Consider the following 14,674-nt stretch of genomic DNA (forward strand, 5'->3'; position numbering starts at 1 on the left):
CAAGGACATCCTGGCCGGCCAAACCCTCCCCTAACAGTGAAGAGGCGACTCCGGGATGCTGACCTTCTAGTTGCAAAGAAAAAGCCATATCTCAGACTGGCCAATAAAAAATTATCTGCCTAGAAGGTCAGCATCCCTGAGTCGCCTCTTCATTGTTGACGTTGAGACTGGTGTTTTGCAGGTACTATTTAATGAAGCTGCCAGTTGAGGACCTGTGAGGCGTCTGTTTCTCAAACTAGACACTAATGTATTTGTCCTCTTGCTTAGTTGTGCACCGGGGCCTCCCACTCCTCTTTCTATTCTGGTTAGAGCCAGTTTGCGCTGTTCTGTGAAGGGAGTAGTACACAGCGTTGTACGAGATCTTCAGGTTCTTGTCAATTTGTCGCATGGAATAGCCTTAATTTCTCAGAACAAGAATAGACCTATGAGTTTTAGAAGAAAGTTATTTGTTTCTGGCCATTTTGATCCTTTAATCGAACCCACAATTGCTGATGCTCCAGATACTCAACTAGTCTCAAGAAGGCCAGTTTTATTGCTTCTTTAATCAGCTCAACAGTTTTCAGCTGTGCTAACATAATTGCAAAAGGGTTTTCTAATGATCAATTAGCCTTTTAAAATGATAAACTTGGATTAGCAAACACAACGTGCCATTGGAACACAGGACTGATGGTTGCTGATAATGGGCCTCTGTACGCCTATGTAGATATTCCATTAAAAATCTGCAGTTTCCAGCTATAATAGCCATTTACAACATTAACAATGTCTACACTATATTTCTGATCAATTTGATGTTATTTTAATGGACAAAAAAATTGATTTTCTTTCAAAAACAAGGACATTTCTAAGTGACCCCAAACTTTTGAACGGTAGTGTATATACCTCAACTACTCCAGTATCCCTGCACATTGTACATTTGGTACTGACCCTGTATATAGCTTCCTGTCTTATTTCTTATTTCTAGTAAAAAAAAATATATTAGTTATAATATCTTGATATTGAATTTTGCACTGTTGGTTAGCGTTTGCAAGTTAAGCATTTCACTGTACTTGTGCATGTGACAAAACTTAATTGCACTCCTACTCTGAGAGGCTTGATAAATACGGGCCCTGAAGAACCTCCGCTACACATGTGTCCACTCCACTAGCTCTACACTGGGTCGTCCTGCGCTTTAACAGTGTTTTAATAACCTCGTACAGCCTCTCACCTCTCCAACATATCTATCTAACCCTCAGGACAATACCCTTGAGAATCCCTCATTGCCTAGTTATGGCATAAACCATCCCCTGCTTAGCTTGGCTTACTGTAAATGTACTTATGGCATAAACCATCCCATGCTTAGCTTGGCTTACTGTAAACCATCCCCTTGCTTAGCTTGGCTTACTGTAAACCATCCCTTGCTTAGCTTGGCTTACTGTAAATGTACTTATGGCATAAACCATCCCTTGCTTAGCTTGGCTTACTGTAAACCATCCCCTTGCTTAGCTTGGCTTACTGTAAACCATCCCCTTGCTTAGCTTGGCTTACTGTAAACCATCCCCTTGCTTAGCTTGGCTTACTGTAAACCATCCCTTGTTTAGCTTGGCTTACTGTAAACCATCCCCTGCTTAGCTTGGCTTACTGTAAACCATCCCCTGCTTAGCTTGGCTTACTGTAAACCATCCCCTGCTTAGCTTGGCTTACTGTAAACCATCCCCTGCTTAGCTTGGCTTACTGTAAATGTACTTGATTTTCCTTCACATATTTTGGCCTCTTTAGCCTTATTCACGCCGAGCCAAACAGCCTAGCTGAGGCCCAAATGGCACCCTATTTCTTACATAGTGCACTACTTTTGACCAGAGCCCTATGGGTAAACCCTATGTGCCTCGGTCGAAAGTAGTGCACTGTATAGAGAATAGGGTGTCACATCAGGCAGTGCATGGTTGACATTCTGAGTAAATTGCTTATATTCCTATAAAAAAAAAAAAAAAAAAAAAAAAAACATGTTATTTACACAAAGCAAGAGAACAATGTAGACAGAACTAAGAGTCTTATTGCCAAAGCAGCGCAACATATCCGGTCAGAAAATGATTTTTTCCCCCCCCTTTAATGTCAGATGATCTGGGCCAATAACCGAAGCCTATTTTTCAAGCGGACACTCCGGTGTCATACTGTTGTAGAAGGCCATGTGTTCTGTTCTCTCTCCATTTGATATGAATGTGACTCTTCCAGTTTAATGCATGCTAGATTACTGCTGCTGCGCTATTTTATGATCAAACAATGAATGAATCTAATGGAGTTCTAGGCTATCAGAAAAGTTTTTTTGTAAAAAAAAAATTCAAAAACATGAGGCCTAAGTTGAGAGAGAGGGAGTAATACATTTGAACGAACCTTACAGTTGAGCAATGCTTTATAAGACAGAAATGTGTGCATGTGAGGCCGAGAACAAAATGTCCTTGCCGTTACGAACCAAATGACCAAAAGCCCAATCCTACTAATTGAAATATCATAAAAACATTAAGGCAATTAAAGTTACGAAGAGTATTTTCCAAACTATTCGAATAGTGTTTATGTCCTAAATCTGCAGCTTTAAATGGGAATCATTATGAAAGTCAAAGTCCATGCTATTCTCAATCAACATTTATATTGAATGACAAATGTTTTAGGCCACAAGAAGTGACATTTTGCTCCATCTACACGCTTTGGTACCACAGATAATCAGATAGACCTAGGATACTACACATCTCTTTTGTGTGAATGATCCACGAGAGTGGACCAGGCTTCTAGAAAATATTTGTCTCCACTAAATAGATCGGACAAGTCAATCATCAGTCCCACTTGCTAAGCCCTGACACACACACACACACACACACTCACTCACACACACACACACACACACACTACAGACTCACTCCAAAGGGAGTTGTGATGATAACAGTCATCTGTGGCTACAGGCTAAAGCTAGCTACTTGCTGCTATTTCAGCTATTAGGAAACTGGTCTTGACAAAGCCCTCAGAGCTCAACCGTCCCTATTAAACAGTCTGAACTAGCTATATCCCCTATTCTATTAAACAGTCTGAACTAGCTATATCCCCTATTCTATTAAACAGTCTGAACTAGCTATATCCCCTATTCTATTAAACAGTCTGAACTAGCTATATCCCCTATTCTATTAAACAGTCTGAACTAGCTATATCCCCTATTCTATTAAACAGTCTGAACTAGCTATATCCCCTATTCTATTAAACAGTCTGAACTAGCTATATCCCCTATTCTATTAAACAGTCTGAACTAGCTATATCCCCTATTCTATTAAACAGTCTGAACTAGCTATATCCCCTATTCTATTAAACAGTCTGAACTAGCTATATCCCCTATTCTATTAAACAGTCTGAACTAGCTATATCCCCTATTCTATTAAACAGTCTGAACTAGCTATATCCCCTATTCTATTAAACAGTCTGAACTAGCTATATCCCCTATTCTATTTAACAGTCTGAACTAGCTATATCCCCTATTCTATTAAACGGTCTGAACTAGCTATATCCCCTATTCTATTAAACGGTCTGAACTAGCTATATCCCCTATTCTATTAAACAGTCTGAACTAGCTATATCCCCTATTCTATTAAACAGTCTGAACTAGCTATATCCCCTATTCTATTAAACAGTCTGAACTAGCTATATCCCCTATTCTATTAAACAGTCTGAACTAGCTATATCCCCTATTCTATTAAACAGTCGGAACTAGCTATATCCCCTATTCTATTAAACAGTCGGAACTAGCTATATCCCCTATTCTATTAAACAGTCGGAACTAGCTATATCCCCTATTTTATTTTCCATGTACTCTCATGCTCTCTGGTCCAGGCTATCATAGCCCAGCTTCCCCAGATATTTAAAAAAAAAATATTGTACAATAGTGTGTAGTGTCCTGGTACTTATCTTCCAGTGGAACTATCTCCTCTCCATACCCAGGATGTGTTCTGTTCTATAACTCTCTCCTCCTCTACCAGGCTATAACAGCTCAGTGTACTGTTCTATAACTCTCCTCTCCTCCTCTACCAGGCTATCATGGCCCAGCTGCCCCAGGAGCAGAAGGCTAAGATCGCTGAGCAGGTGGCCAGTTTCCAGGAGGAGAAGAGCAAGCTGGACGCTGAGGTGTCCAAGTGGGACGACTCTGGCAACGACATCATCGTCTTGGCCAAACAGATGTGTATGATCATGATGGAGATGACTGACTTCACCAGGTATGGAGGGGGAGGGGGGGCAGGTGTGTGTGTGGAGGGGGGGCGGGGCAGGTGTGTGTGTGGAGAGGGGGGACGGGGCAGGTGTGTGTGTGTGTGTGTGTGTGTGTGTGGAGGGGGGGGCGGGGCAGGTGTGTGTGTGTGGAGGGGGGGCGGGGCAGGTGTGTGTGTGTGGAGGGGGGGGGGGGGGCAGGTGTGTGTGTGTGGAGGGGGGGCGGGGCAGGTGTGTTTCATTGTCAGTCAGTGTAACAGTAGTATTCATCATGCATCCATATTTCTCCTCCCCCAGCTCTACGCTGTACTGCAGGTGGGATCTGTTCAGATTGTTTCCCTGTCTGTAGAAGCAATGAGCAATAGCTATGTCATGTCTCTCTTTCTCCTCCCACTCAAATCTTAGTGGAGATCCACTGTGTTTTTACATCAGGCCAGCCTTATTGACCAGATGTTCTATTCTCTCTGGCAGTGTTACGATAACGGGGACCGGATTCACCCCCCACTCTCCCATTTAAATGTAAACGTATACAGGATGCTCTCTCTAGCTCAGTGTTTCCCAACCCTGGTCCTCGAGTATTCAGGGTTCTGTAGTAGGTCTTCTTCACTGCAGACAGACCCCCCCAAGCCTCTGTTAAAAAGCCATTTGAGAAAAGGTCCTTAGTAAGTTGGTCTCTGTCTGGCTGGGGGAGGCCTGCAGCTGTCCTGTAGGACATGTGACAGATGGACAAGACTTTAGGCTCTACGGCACATCACCCGAGTGCTACGGCACATCCACCCGAGTGCTACGGCACATTACCCGAGTGCTACGGCACATCCACCCGAGTGCTACGGCACATCCACCCGAGTGCTACGGCCGGCCAACTGCTCGGTAAGACTTGTGTGTTGGGAGGGGGTTGTGTGAGTATATTTCTACTTTTCTGTGTGTGTGTGAGAACGCATAGGTGTGTAGTCTTTTGCCTGCGATTTAGAGGTGTGCGCGTGTGTGTGTGTGTGTGTGTGTGTGTGCGTCTCTCTATGTATTTAATGTGAATCAGTCAGGAGACTTTGAGCCTGGAATATCAGTGGAGACTCCCACTGAGGTAATGACAGAGCAGAGCTCTCGGTCTCTCTGCCTGCCTGTCTCTCAACCTCCAGCTCTTGAAAGAACTTGTCAATAAAACGTCTAGTTTCTCCAGTCAGATCTAGCCTAACACTGCCGTCACCCTGTAAGCACCAGCCTTGTTCCACAAGCTAAGGCATTGTCCTTAGCAAAGCACCATGATATTGAACATGAAATTGCGTGAGATAACATGCCTGAAAACAGAGGACACCTAAAGGAGTAGATTTCCACTTAGACTGCCTTCCTCCATCCACACCCAGCCTTCCTCCGCCTTCCTCCATCCACACCCAGCCTTCCTCTGCCTTCCTCTATCCAAACCCAGCCTTCCTCTGCCTTCCTCTATCCAAACCCAGCCTTCCTCTGCCTTCCTCTATCCAAACCCAGCCTTCCTCTGCCTTCCTCCATCCACACCCAGCCTTCCTCTGCCTTCCTCCATCCACACCCAGCCTTCCTCTGCCTTCCTCTATCCAAACCCAGCCTTCCTCTGCCTTCATCCATCCACACCCAGCCTTCCTCTGCCTTCCTCCATCCACACCCAGCCTTCCTCTGCCTTCCTCCATCCACACCCAGCCTTCCTCTGCCTTCCTCTATCCACACCCAGCCTTCATCTGCCTTCCTCTATCCACACCCAGCCTTCCTCTGCCTTCCTCCATCCAAACCCAGCCTTCCTCTGCCTTCCTCTATCCACACCCAGCCTTCGTCTGCCTTCCTCTATCCACACCCAGCCTTCCTCTGCCTTCCTCTATCCACACCCAGCCTTCCTCTGCCTTCCTCTATCCACACCCAGCCTTCCTCTGCCTTCCTCTATCCACACCCAGCCTTCCTCTGCCTTCCTCTATCCACACCCAGCCTTCCTCTGCCTTCCTCTATCCACACCCAGCCTTCATCTGCCTTCCTCTATCCACACCCAGCCTTCCTCTGCCTTCCTCTATCCACACCCAGCCTTCCTCTGCCTTCCTCTATCCACACCCAGCCTTCCTCTGCCTTCCTCTATCCACACCCAGCCTTCCTCTGCCTTCCTCTATCCAAACCCAGCCTTCCTCTGCCTTCCTCTATCCACACCCAGCCTTCGTCTGCCTTCCTCTATCCACACCCAGCCTTCCTCTGCCTTCCTCTATCCACACCCAGCCTTCCTCTGCCTTCCTCTATCCACACCCAGCCTTCCTCTGCCTTCCTCTATCCAAACCCAGCCTTCCTCTGCCTTCCTCTATCCACACCCAGCCTTCCTCTGCCTTCCTCTATCCAAACCCAGCCTTCCTCTGCCTTCCTCTATCCAAACCCAGCCTTCCTCTGCCTTCCTCTATCCAAACCCAGCCTTCCTCTGCCTTCCTCCATCCACACCCAGCCTTCCTCTGCCTTCCTCTATCCAAACCCAGCCTTCCTCTGCCTTCCTCTATCCAAACCCAGCCTTCCTCTGCCTTCCTCTATCCAAACCCACCTTCCGCTGCCTTCCTCTATCCAAACCCAGCCTTCCTCTGCCTTCCTCCATCCAAACCCAGCCTTCCTCTGCCTTCCTCTATCCACACCCAGCCTTCCTCTGCCTTCCTCTGCCTTTATCTATCCAAACCCAGCCTTCCTCTGCCTTCCTCTATCCAAACCCAGCCTTCCTCTGCCTTCCTCCATCAAAACCCAGCCTTCCTCTGCCTTCCTCCATCCAAACCCAGCCTTCATCTGCCTTCCTCTATCCAAACCCAGCCTTCCTCTGCCTTCCTCTATACAAACCCAGCCTTCCTCTGCCTTCCTCTATACAAACCCAGCCTTCCTCTGCCTTCCTCCATCAAAACCCAGCCTTCCTCTGCCTTCCTCCATCAAAACCCAGCCTTCCTCTGCCTTCCTCCATCCAAACCCAGCCTTCCTCTGCCTTCCTCTATCCAAACCCAGCCTTCCTCTGCCTTCCTCTATCCTAACCCAGCCTTCCTCTGCCTTCCTCTATCCTAACCCAGCCTTTCCTCTATCCAGCCATATACCCATCCAGCCTTCCCCAGTCAGCTCCAGACCTCCACTCCCTTCCTTCAGGTCAGGCTGCTGAGCCAGCCTTTGATCAAATGCCTAGCATCGTCCAATCAGCTTCAAACCTACCACTTCTGATCCGCATACCCCTGAAGGATCTTGAAGGATCACGAGAAAATACTGCTAGGCAGCGTTTCCCCTCCCAGACCTTTCGTGCTGCATGCTAATGTCATGCCCTCCCATACCTATTGGGGCGCATGCTAATGTCATGCTAATACATGCAAATGAAGTGCCACTCTCACATCTCCTACCCTGCTACGCGACCCCACCCTTAAAAACCCACATGCATCTGTAGTGATTAAAACACAGCATATCTGTTCTGCTGTAGATGTAGATTTTAAGAAGTGCTATTAAGGGTTTTTCTTGAAGATGGAGATGACATTTTTAACTATCAAGGGCTTGGTGCTGTCTCTTTCTAGTCTTTACTGTGGAAAGGGATTTAATTTGAACCAAACCCACTGATAATGTCTTGTAGATATTTAAACAGGTGAAGTTCAGATAGAGCTGAGGAATTCCAGTCAGAATTAATCTACACTCATGTAAATAATTCTCAGACTAGGAAAGTGTTTGTGTGTGTGTGTGTGTTTGTGACTGAGGTATCTGTGTAATGTCTCCTACACCGTGTCACCTGCAACAGAGAGAGAGAGGGAGAGGCGGAAGGAAGGTCAGCGGAGAGCTACTTCAGTCCACGCCCAAATGATTGGCCCTCCACCTTGGCAGGCAGGGCCACAAGGTTAAATCAGTGAGGAGGAAATTGATTTGGGCCTTTCTGCCTGCCTGTCTATCTCTCTCTACACAGCCTGGTGTTTGACTGACTGTTACTGCCTGGTGGTGCCACCCACCCTGCTCTCTACACAGCCTGGTGTTTGACTGACTGTTACTGCCTGGTGGTGCCACCCACCCTGCTCTCTACACAGCCTGGTGTTTGACTGACTGTTACTGCCTGGTGGTGCCACCCACCCTGCTCTCTACACAGCCTGGTGTTTGACTGACTGTTACTGCCTGGTGGTGCCACCCACCCTGCTCTCTACACAGCCTGGTGTTTGACTGACTGTTACTGCCTGGTGGTGCCACCCACCCTGCTCTCTACACAGCCTGGTGTTTGACTGACTGTTACTGCCTGGTGGTGCCACCCACCCTGCTCTCTACACAGCCTGGTGTTTGACTGACTGTTACTGCCTGGTGGTGCCACCCACCCTGCTCTCTACACAGCCTGGTGTTTGACTGACTGTTACTGCCTGGTGGTGCCACCCACCCTGCTCTCTACACAGCCTGGTGTTTGACTGACTGTTACTGCCTGGTGGTGCCACCCACCCTGCTCTCTACACAGCCTGGTGTTTGACTGACTGTTACTGCCTGGTGGTGCCACCCACTGCATATGGCTATGGTTGCGTCCCAAATGGAAGCCTATTCCCTATATAGTGCACTACCATCAGCTCGTAATGAATAAGGCATGTGTAGCCTGGATGCATGTGACATATTTGGGAGCCACCTGTGTGTGTTTGTGTGTGTGGGGTGGGGGGGTCTCGCGGTCACGGTCAGTGTGTGTGTGTGACCCACGTGCCTCTCCCATCTGGCCGTCACCAAGCCCATACGGCTTTCCTGACAGTCCCAGTACACACACACACACACACACACACACACACACACACACACACACACACACACACACACATTAACACACAACTATTCTAATATCATAATCTGTCACAGGTGCCCCTGCCTCTCACACACCGCTCCCAGCTAAACCAGAACCTTGTAATGACACAGGGCAGCAGGCTTATCTTAGTGTGCTGGGTCTGAATATGGTTGGTAGAGGTGATGGCTAGCCCAGTGTCTGAATATGGTGGTGGAGCTGATGGCTAGCCCAGTGTCTGAATATGGTGGTAGAGGTAATGGCTAGCCCAGTGTCTGAATATGGTGGTGGAGCTGATGGCTAGCCCAGTGTCTGAATATGGTTGGTAGAGGTGATGGCTAGCCCAGTGTCTGAATATGGTTGGTAGAGGTGATGGCTAGCCCAGTGTCTGAATATGGTTGGTAGAGGTGATGGCTAGCCCAGTGTGTGAATATGGTGGTGGAGGTGATGGCTAGCCCAGTGTGTGAATATGGTGGTGGAGCTGATGGCTAGCCCAGTGTCTGAATATGGTGGTGGAGCTGATGGCTAGCCCAGTGTCTGAATATGGTGGTGGAGGTGATGGCTAGCCCAGTGTGTGAATATGGTGGTGGAGCTGATGGCTAGCCCAGTGTGTGAATATGGTGGTGGAGCTGATGGCTAGCCCAGTGTGTGAATATGGTGGTGGAGCTGATGGCTAGCCCAGTGTGTGAATATGGTGGTGGAGCTGATGGCTAGCCCAGTGTGTGAATATGGTGGTGGAGCTGATGGCTAGCCCAGTGTGTGAATATGGTGGTGGAGCTGATGGCTAGCCCAGTGTGTGAATATGGTGGTGGAGGTGATGGCTAGCCCAGTGTGTGAATATGGTGGTGGAGCTGATGGCTAGCCCAGTGAGTGAATATGGTGGTGGTAGAGGTGATGGCTAGCCCAGTGTGTGAATATGGTGGTGGAGCTGATGGCTAGCCCAGTGTGTGAATATGGTGGTGGAGCTGATGGCTAGCCCAGTGTCTGAATATGGTGGTGGAGCTGATGGCTAGCCCAGTGTGTGAATATGGTGGTGGAGCTGATGGCTAGCCCAGTGTGTGAATATGGTGGTGGAGCTGATGGCTAGCCCAGTGTGTGAATATGGTGGTGGAGCTGATGGCTAGCCCAGTGTGTGAATATGGTGGTGGAGCTGATGGCTAGCCCAGTGTGTGAATATGGTGGTGGAGCTGATGGCTAGCCCAGTGTGTGAATATGGTGGTGGAGCTGATGGCTAGCCCAGTGTGTGAATATGGTGGTGGAGCTGATGGCTAGCCCAGTGTGTGAATATGGTGGTGGAGCTGATGGCTAGCCCAGTGTGTGAATATGGTGGTGGAGCTGATGGCTAGCCCAGTGTGTGAATATGGTGGTGGAGGTGATGGCTAGCCCAGTGTGTGAATATGGTGGTGGAGCTGATGGCTAGCCCAGTGTGTGAATATGGTGGTGGAGCTGATGGCTAGCCCAGTGTGTGAATATGGTGGTGGAGCTGATGGCTAGCCCAGTGTGTGAATATGGTGGTGGAGCTGATGGCTAGCCCAGTGTGTGAATATGGTGGTGGAGCTGATGGCTAGCCCAGTGTGTGAATATGGTGGTGGAGCTGATGGCTAGCCCAGTGTGTGAATATGGTGGTGGAGCTGATGGCTAGCCCAGTGTGTGAATATGGTGGTGGAGCTGATGGCTAGCCCAGTGTGTGAATATGGTGGTGGAGCTGATGGCTAGCCCAGTGTGTGAATATGGTGGTGGAGCTGATGGCTAGCCCAGTGTGTGAATATGGTGGTGGAGGTGATGGCTAGCCCAGTGTGTGAATATGGTGGTGGAGCTGATGGCTAGCCCAGTGAGTGAATATGGTGGTGGTAGAGGTGATGGCTAGCCCAGTGTGTGAATATGGTGGTGGAGGTGAAATGAGGCTAGCCCAGTGTGTGAATATGGTGGTGGAGCTGATGGCTCGCCCAGTGTGTGAATATGGTGGTGGAGCTGATGGCTAGCCCAGTGTGTGAATATGGTGGTGGAGCTGATGGCTAGCCCAGTGTCTGAATGTGGTGGTGGAGCTGATGGCTAGCCCAGTGTGTGAATATGGTGGTGGAGCTGATGGCTAGCCCAGTGTCTGAATATGGTGGTGGAGCTGATGGCTAGCCCAGTGTGTGAATATGGTGGTGGAGCTGATGGCTAGCCCAGTGTGTGAATATGGTGGTGGAGCTGATGGCTAGCCCAGTGTCTGAATGTGGTGGTGGAGCTGATGGCTAGCCCAGTGTGTGAATATGGTGGTAGAGGTGAAATGAGGCTAGCCCAGTGTGTGAATATGGTGGTGGAGCTGATGGCTAGCCCAGTGTGTGAATATGGTGGTGGAGCTGATGGCTAGCCCAGTGTCTGAATGTGGTGGTGGAGCTGATGGCTAGCCCAGTGTGTGAATATGGTGGTGGAGCTGATGGCTAGCCCAGTGTCTGAATATGGTGGTGGAGCTGATGGCTAGCCCAGTGTCTGAATATGGTGGTGGAGGTGATGGCTAGCCCAGTGTGTGAATATGGTGGTAGAGGTGAAATGAGGCTAGCCCAGTGTGTGAATATGGTGGTGGAGCTGATGGCTAGCCCAGTGTGTGAATATGGTGGTGGAGCTGATGGCTAGCCCAGTGTGTGAATATGGTGGTGGAGCTGATGGCTAGCCCAGTGTCTGAATATGGTGGTGGAGCTGATGGCTAGCCCAGTGTGTGAATATGGTGGTGGAGCTGATGGCTAGCCCAGTGTGTGAATATGGTGGTGGAGCTGATGGCTAGCCCAGTGTGTGAATATGGTGGTGGAGCTGATGGCTAGCCCAGTGTGTGAATATGGTGGTGGAGCTGATGGCTAGCCCAGTGTGTGAATATGGTGGTGGAGCTGATGGCTAGCCCAGTGTGTGAATATGGTGGTGGAGCTGATGGCTAGCCCAGTGTGTGAATATGGTGGTGGAGCTGATGGCTAGCCCAGTGTGTGAATATGGTGGTAGAGGTGATGGCTAGCCCAGTGTGTGAATATGGTGGTGGAGCTGATGGCTAGCCCAGTGTGTGAATATGGTGGTGGAGCTGATGGCTAGCCCAGTGTGTGAATATGGTGGTAGAGGTGATGGCTAGCCCAGTGTGTGAATATGGTGGTGGAGCTGATGGCTAGCCCAGTGTGTGAATATGGTGGTAGAGGTGATGGCTAGCCCAGTGTGTGAATATGGTGGTGGAGCTGATGGCTAGCCCAGTGTGTGAATATGGTGGTGGAGCTGATGGCTAGCCCAGTGTGTGAATATGGTGGTGGAGCTGATGGCTAGCCCAGTGTGTGAATATGGTGGTGGAGCTGATGGCTAGCCCAGTGTGTGAATATGGTGGTGGAGCTGATGGCTAGCCCAGTGTGTGAATATGGTGGTGGAGCTGATGGCTAGCCCAGTGTGTGAATATGGTGGTGGAGCTGATGGCTAGCCCAGTGTGTGAATATGGTGGTAGAGGTGATGGCTAGCCCAGTGTGTGAATATGGTGGTGGAGCTGATGGCTAGCCCAGTGTGTGAATATGGTGGTAGAGGTGATGGCTAGCCCAGTGTGTGAATATGGTGGTGGAGCTGATGGCTAGCCCAGTGTGTGAATATGGTGGTGGAGCTGATGGCTAGCCCAGTGTGTGAATATGGTGGTGGAGCTGATGGCTAGCCCAGTGTGTGAATATGGTGGTGGAGCTGATGGCTAGCCCAGTGTGTGAATATGGTGGTGGAGCTGATGGCTAGCCCAGTGTGTGAATATGGTGGTGGAGCTGATGGCTAGCCCAGTGTGTGAATATGGTGGTGGAGCTGATGGCTAGCCCAGTGTGTGAATATGGTGGTGGAGGTGATGGCTAGCCCAGTGTGTGAATATGGTGGTGGAGCTGATGGCTAGCCCAGTGAGTGAATATGGTGGTGGAGCTGATGGCTAGCCCAGTGTGTGAATATGGTGGTGGAGCTGATGGCTAGCCCAGTGTCTGAATATGGTGGTGGAGCTGATGGCTAGCCCAGTGTGTGAATATGGTGGTGGAGCTGATGGCTAGCCCAGTGTCTGAATATGGTGGTGGAGCTGATGGCTAGCCCAGTGTCTGAATATGGTGGTGGAGCTGATGGCTAGCCCAGTGTGTGAATATGGTGGTGGAGCTGATGGCTAGCCCAGTGTGTGAATATGGTGGTGGAGCTGATGGCTAGCCCAGTGTGTGAATATGGTGGTGGAGGTGATGGCTAGCCCAGTGTGTGAATATGGTGGTGGAGCTGATGGCTAGCCCAGTGAGTGAATATGGTGGTGGAGCTGATGGCTAGCCCAGTGTGTGAATATGGTGGTGGAGCTGATGGCTAGCCCAGTGTCTGAATATGGTGGTGGAGCTGATGGCTAGCCCAGTGTGTGAATATGGTGGTGGAGCTGATGGCTAGCCCAGTGTCTGAATATGGTGGTGGAGCTGATGGCTAGCCCAGTGTCTGAATATGGTGGTGGAGCTGATGGCTAGCCCAGTGTGTGAATATGGTGGTGGAGCTGATGGCTAGCCCAGTGTGTGAATATGGTGGTAGAGGTGAAATGAGGCTAGCCCAGTGAGTGAATATGGTGGTGGAGCTGATGGCTAGCCCAGTGTGTGAATATGGTGGTGGAGCTGATGGCTAGCCCAGTGTGTGAATATGGTGGTAGAGGTGAAATGAGGCTAGCCCAGTGTGTGAATATGGTGGTGGAGCTGATGGCTAGCCCAGTGTGTGAATATGGTGGTGGAGCTGATGGCTAGCCCAGTGTGTGAATATGGTGGTGGAGCTGATGGCTAGCCCAGTGTGTGAATATGGTGGTGGAGCTGATGGCTAGCCCAGTGTGTGAATATGGTGGTAGAGGTGAAATGAGGCTAGCCCAGTGTGTGAATATGGTGGTGGAGCTGATGGCTAGCCCAGTGTGTGAATATGGTGGTGGAGCTGATGGCTAGCCCAGTGTGTGAATATGGTGGTAGAGGTGAAATGAGGCTAGCCCAGTGAGTGAATATGGTGGTGGAGCTGATGGCTAGCCCAGTGTGTGAATATGGTGGTGGAGCTGATGGCTAGCCCAGTGTCTGAATATGGTGGTGGAGCTGATGGCTAGCCCAGTGTGTGAATATGGTGGTGGAGCTGATGGCTAGCCCAGTGTCTGAATATGGTGGTGGAGCTGATGGCTAGCCCAGTGTCTGAATATGGTGGTGGAGCTGATGGCTAGCCCAGTGTGTGAATATGGTGGTGGAGCTGATGGCTAGCCCAGTGTGTGAATATGGTGGTGGAGCTGATGGCTAGCCCAGTGTGTGAATATGGTGGTAGAGGTGAAATGAGGCTAGCCCAGTGTGTGAATATGGTGGTGGAGGTGATGGCTAGCCCAGTGTGTGAATATGGTGGTGGAGCTGATGGCTAGCCCAGTGTGTGAATATGGTGGTGGAGCTGATGGCTAGCCCAGTGTGTGAATATGGTGGTGGAGCTGATGGCTAGCCCAGTGTGTGAATATGGTGGTGGAGCTGATGGCTAGCCCAGTGTGTGAATATGGTGGTGGAGCTGATGGCTAGCCCAGTGTGTGAATATGGTGGTGGAGCTGATGGCTAGCCCAGTGTGTGAATATGGTGGTAGAGGTGAAATGAGGCTAGCCCAGTGAGTGAATATGGTGGTGGAGCTGATGGCTAGCCCAGTGTGTGAATATGGTGGTGGAGCTGATGGCTAGCCCAGTGTGTGAATGTGGTGGTGGAGCTGATGGCT

The 14,674-nt window shown here is 49.7% G+C and overlaps 1 protein-coding gene across 1 annotated transcript in view; it reads left to right on the forward strand.

Moving 5' to 3' along the window:
• Positions 1-14,674, forward strand: part of LOC311116262 (catenin alpha-1-like) — a 194,991-nt gene that overhangs the window by 116,251 nt on the left and 64,066 nt on the right. Inside the window, exon 13 of the mRNA XM_084191370.1 lies at positions 4,045-4,226. Coding sequence (XP_084047496.1) covers positions 4,045-4,226 — 182 coding nt within the window. The remainder of the gene's footprint in view (positions 1-4,044; positions 4,227-14,674) is intronic.

Source organism: Coregonus lavaretus (genome assembly GCF_964263955.1).
Source record: "Coregonus lavaretus genome assembly, contig: HAP1_SCAFFOLD_606, whole genome shotgun sequence".
In the NCBI taxonomy this organism is placed as follows: domain Eukaryota; kingdom Metazoa; phylum Chordata; class Actinopteri; order Salmoniformes; family Salmonidae; genus Coregonus; species Coregonus lavaretus.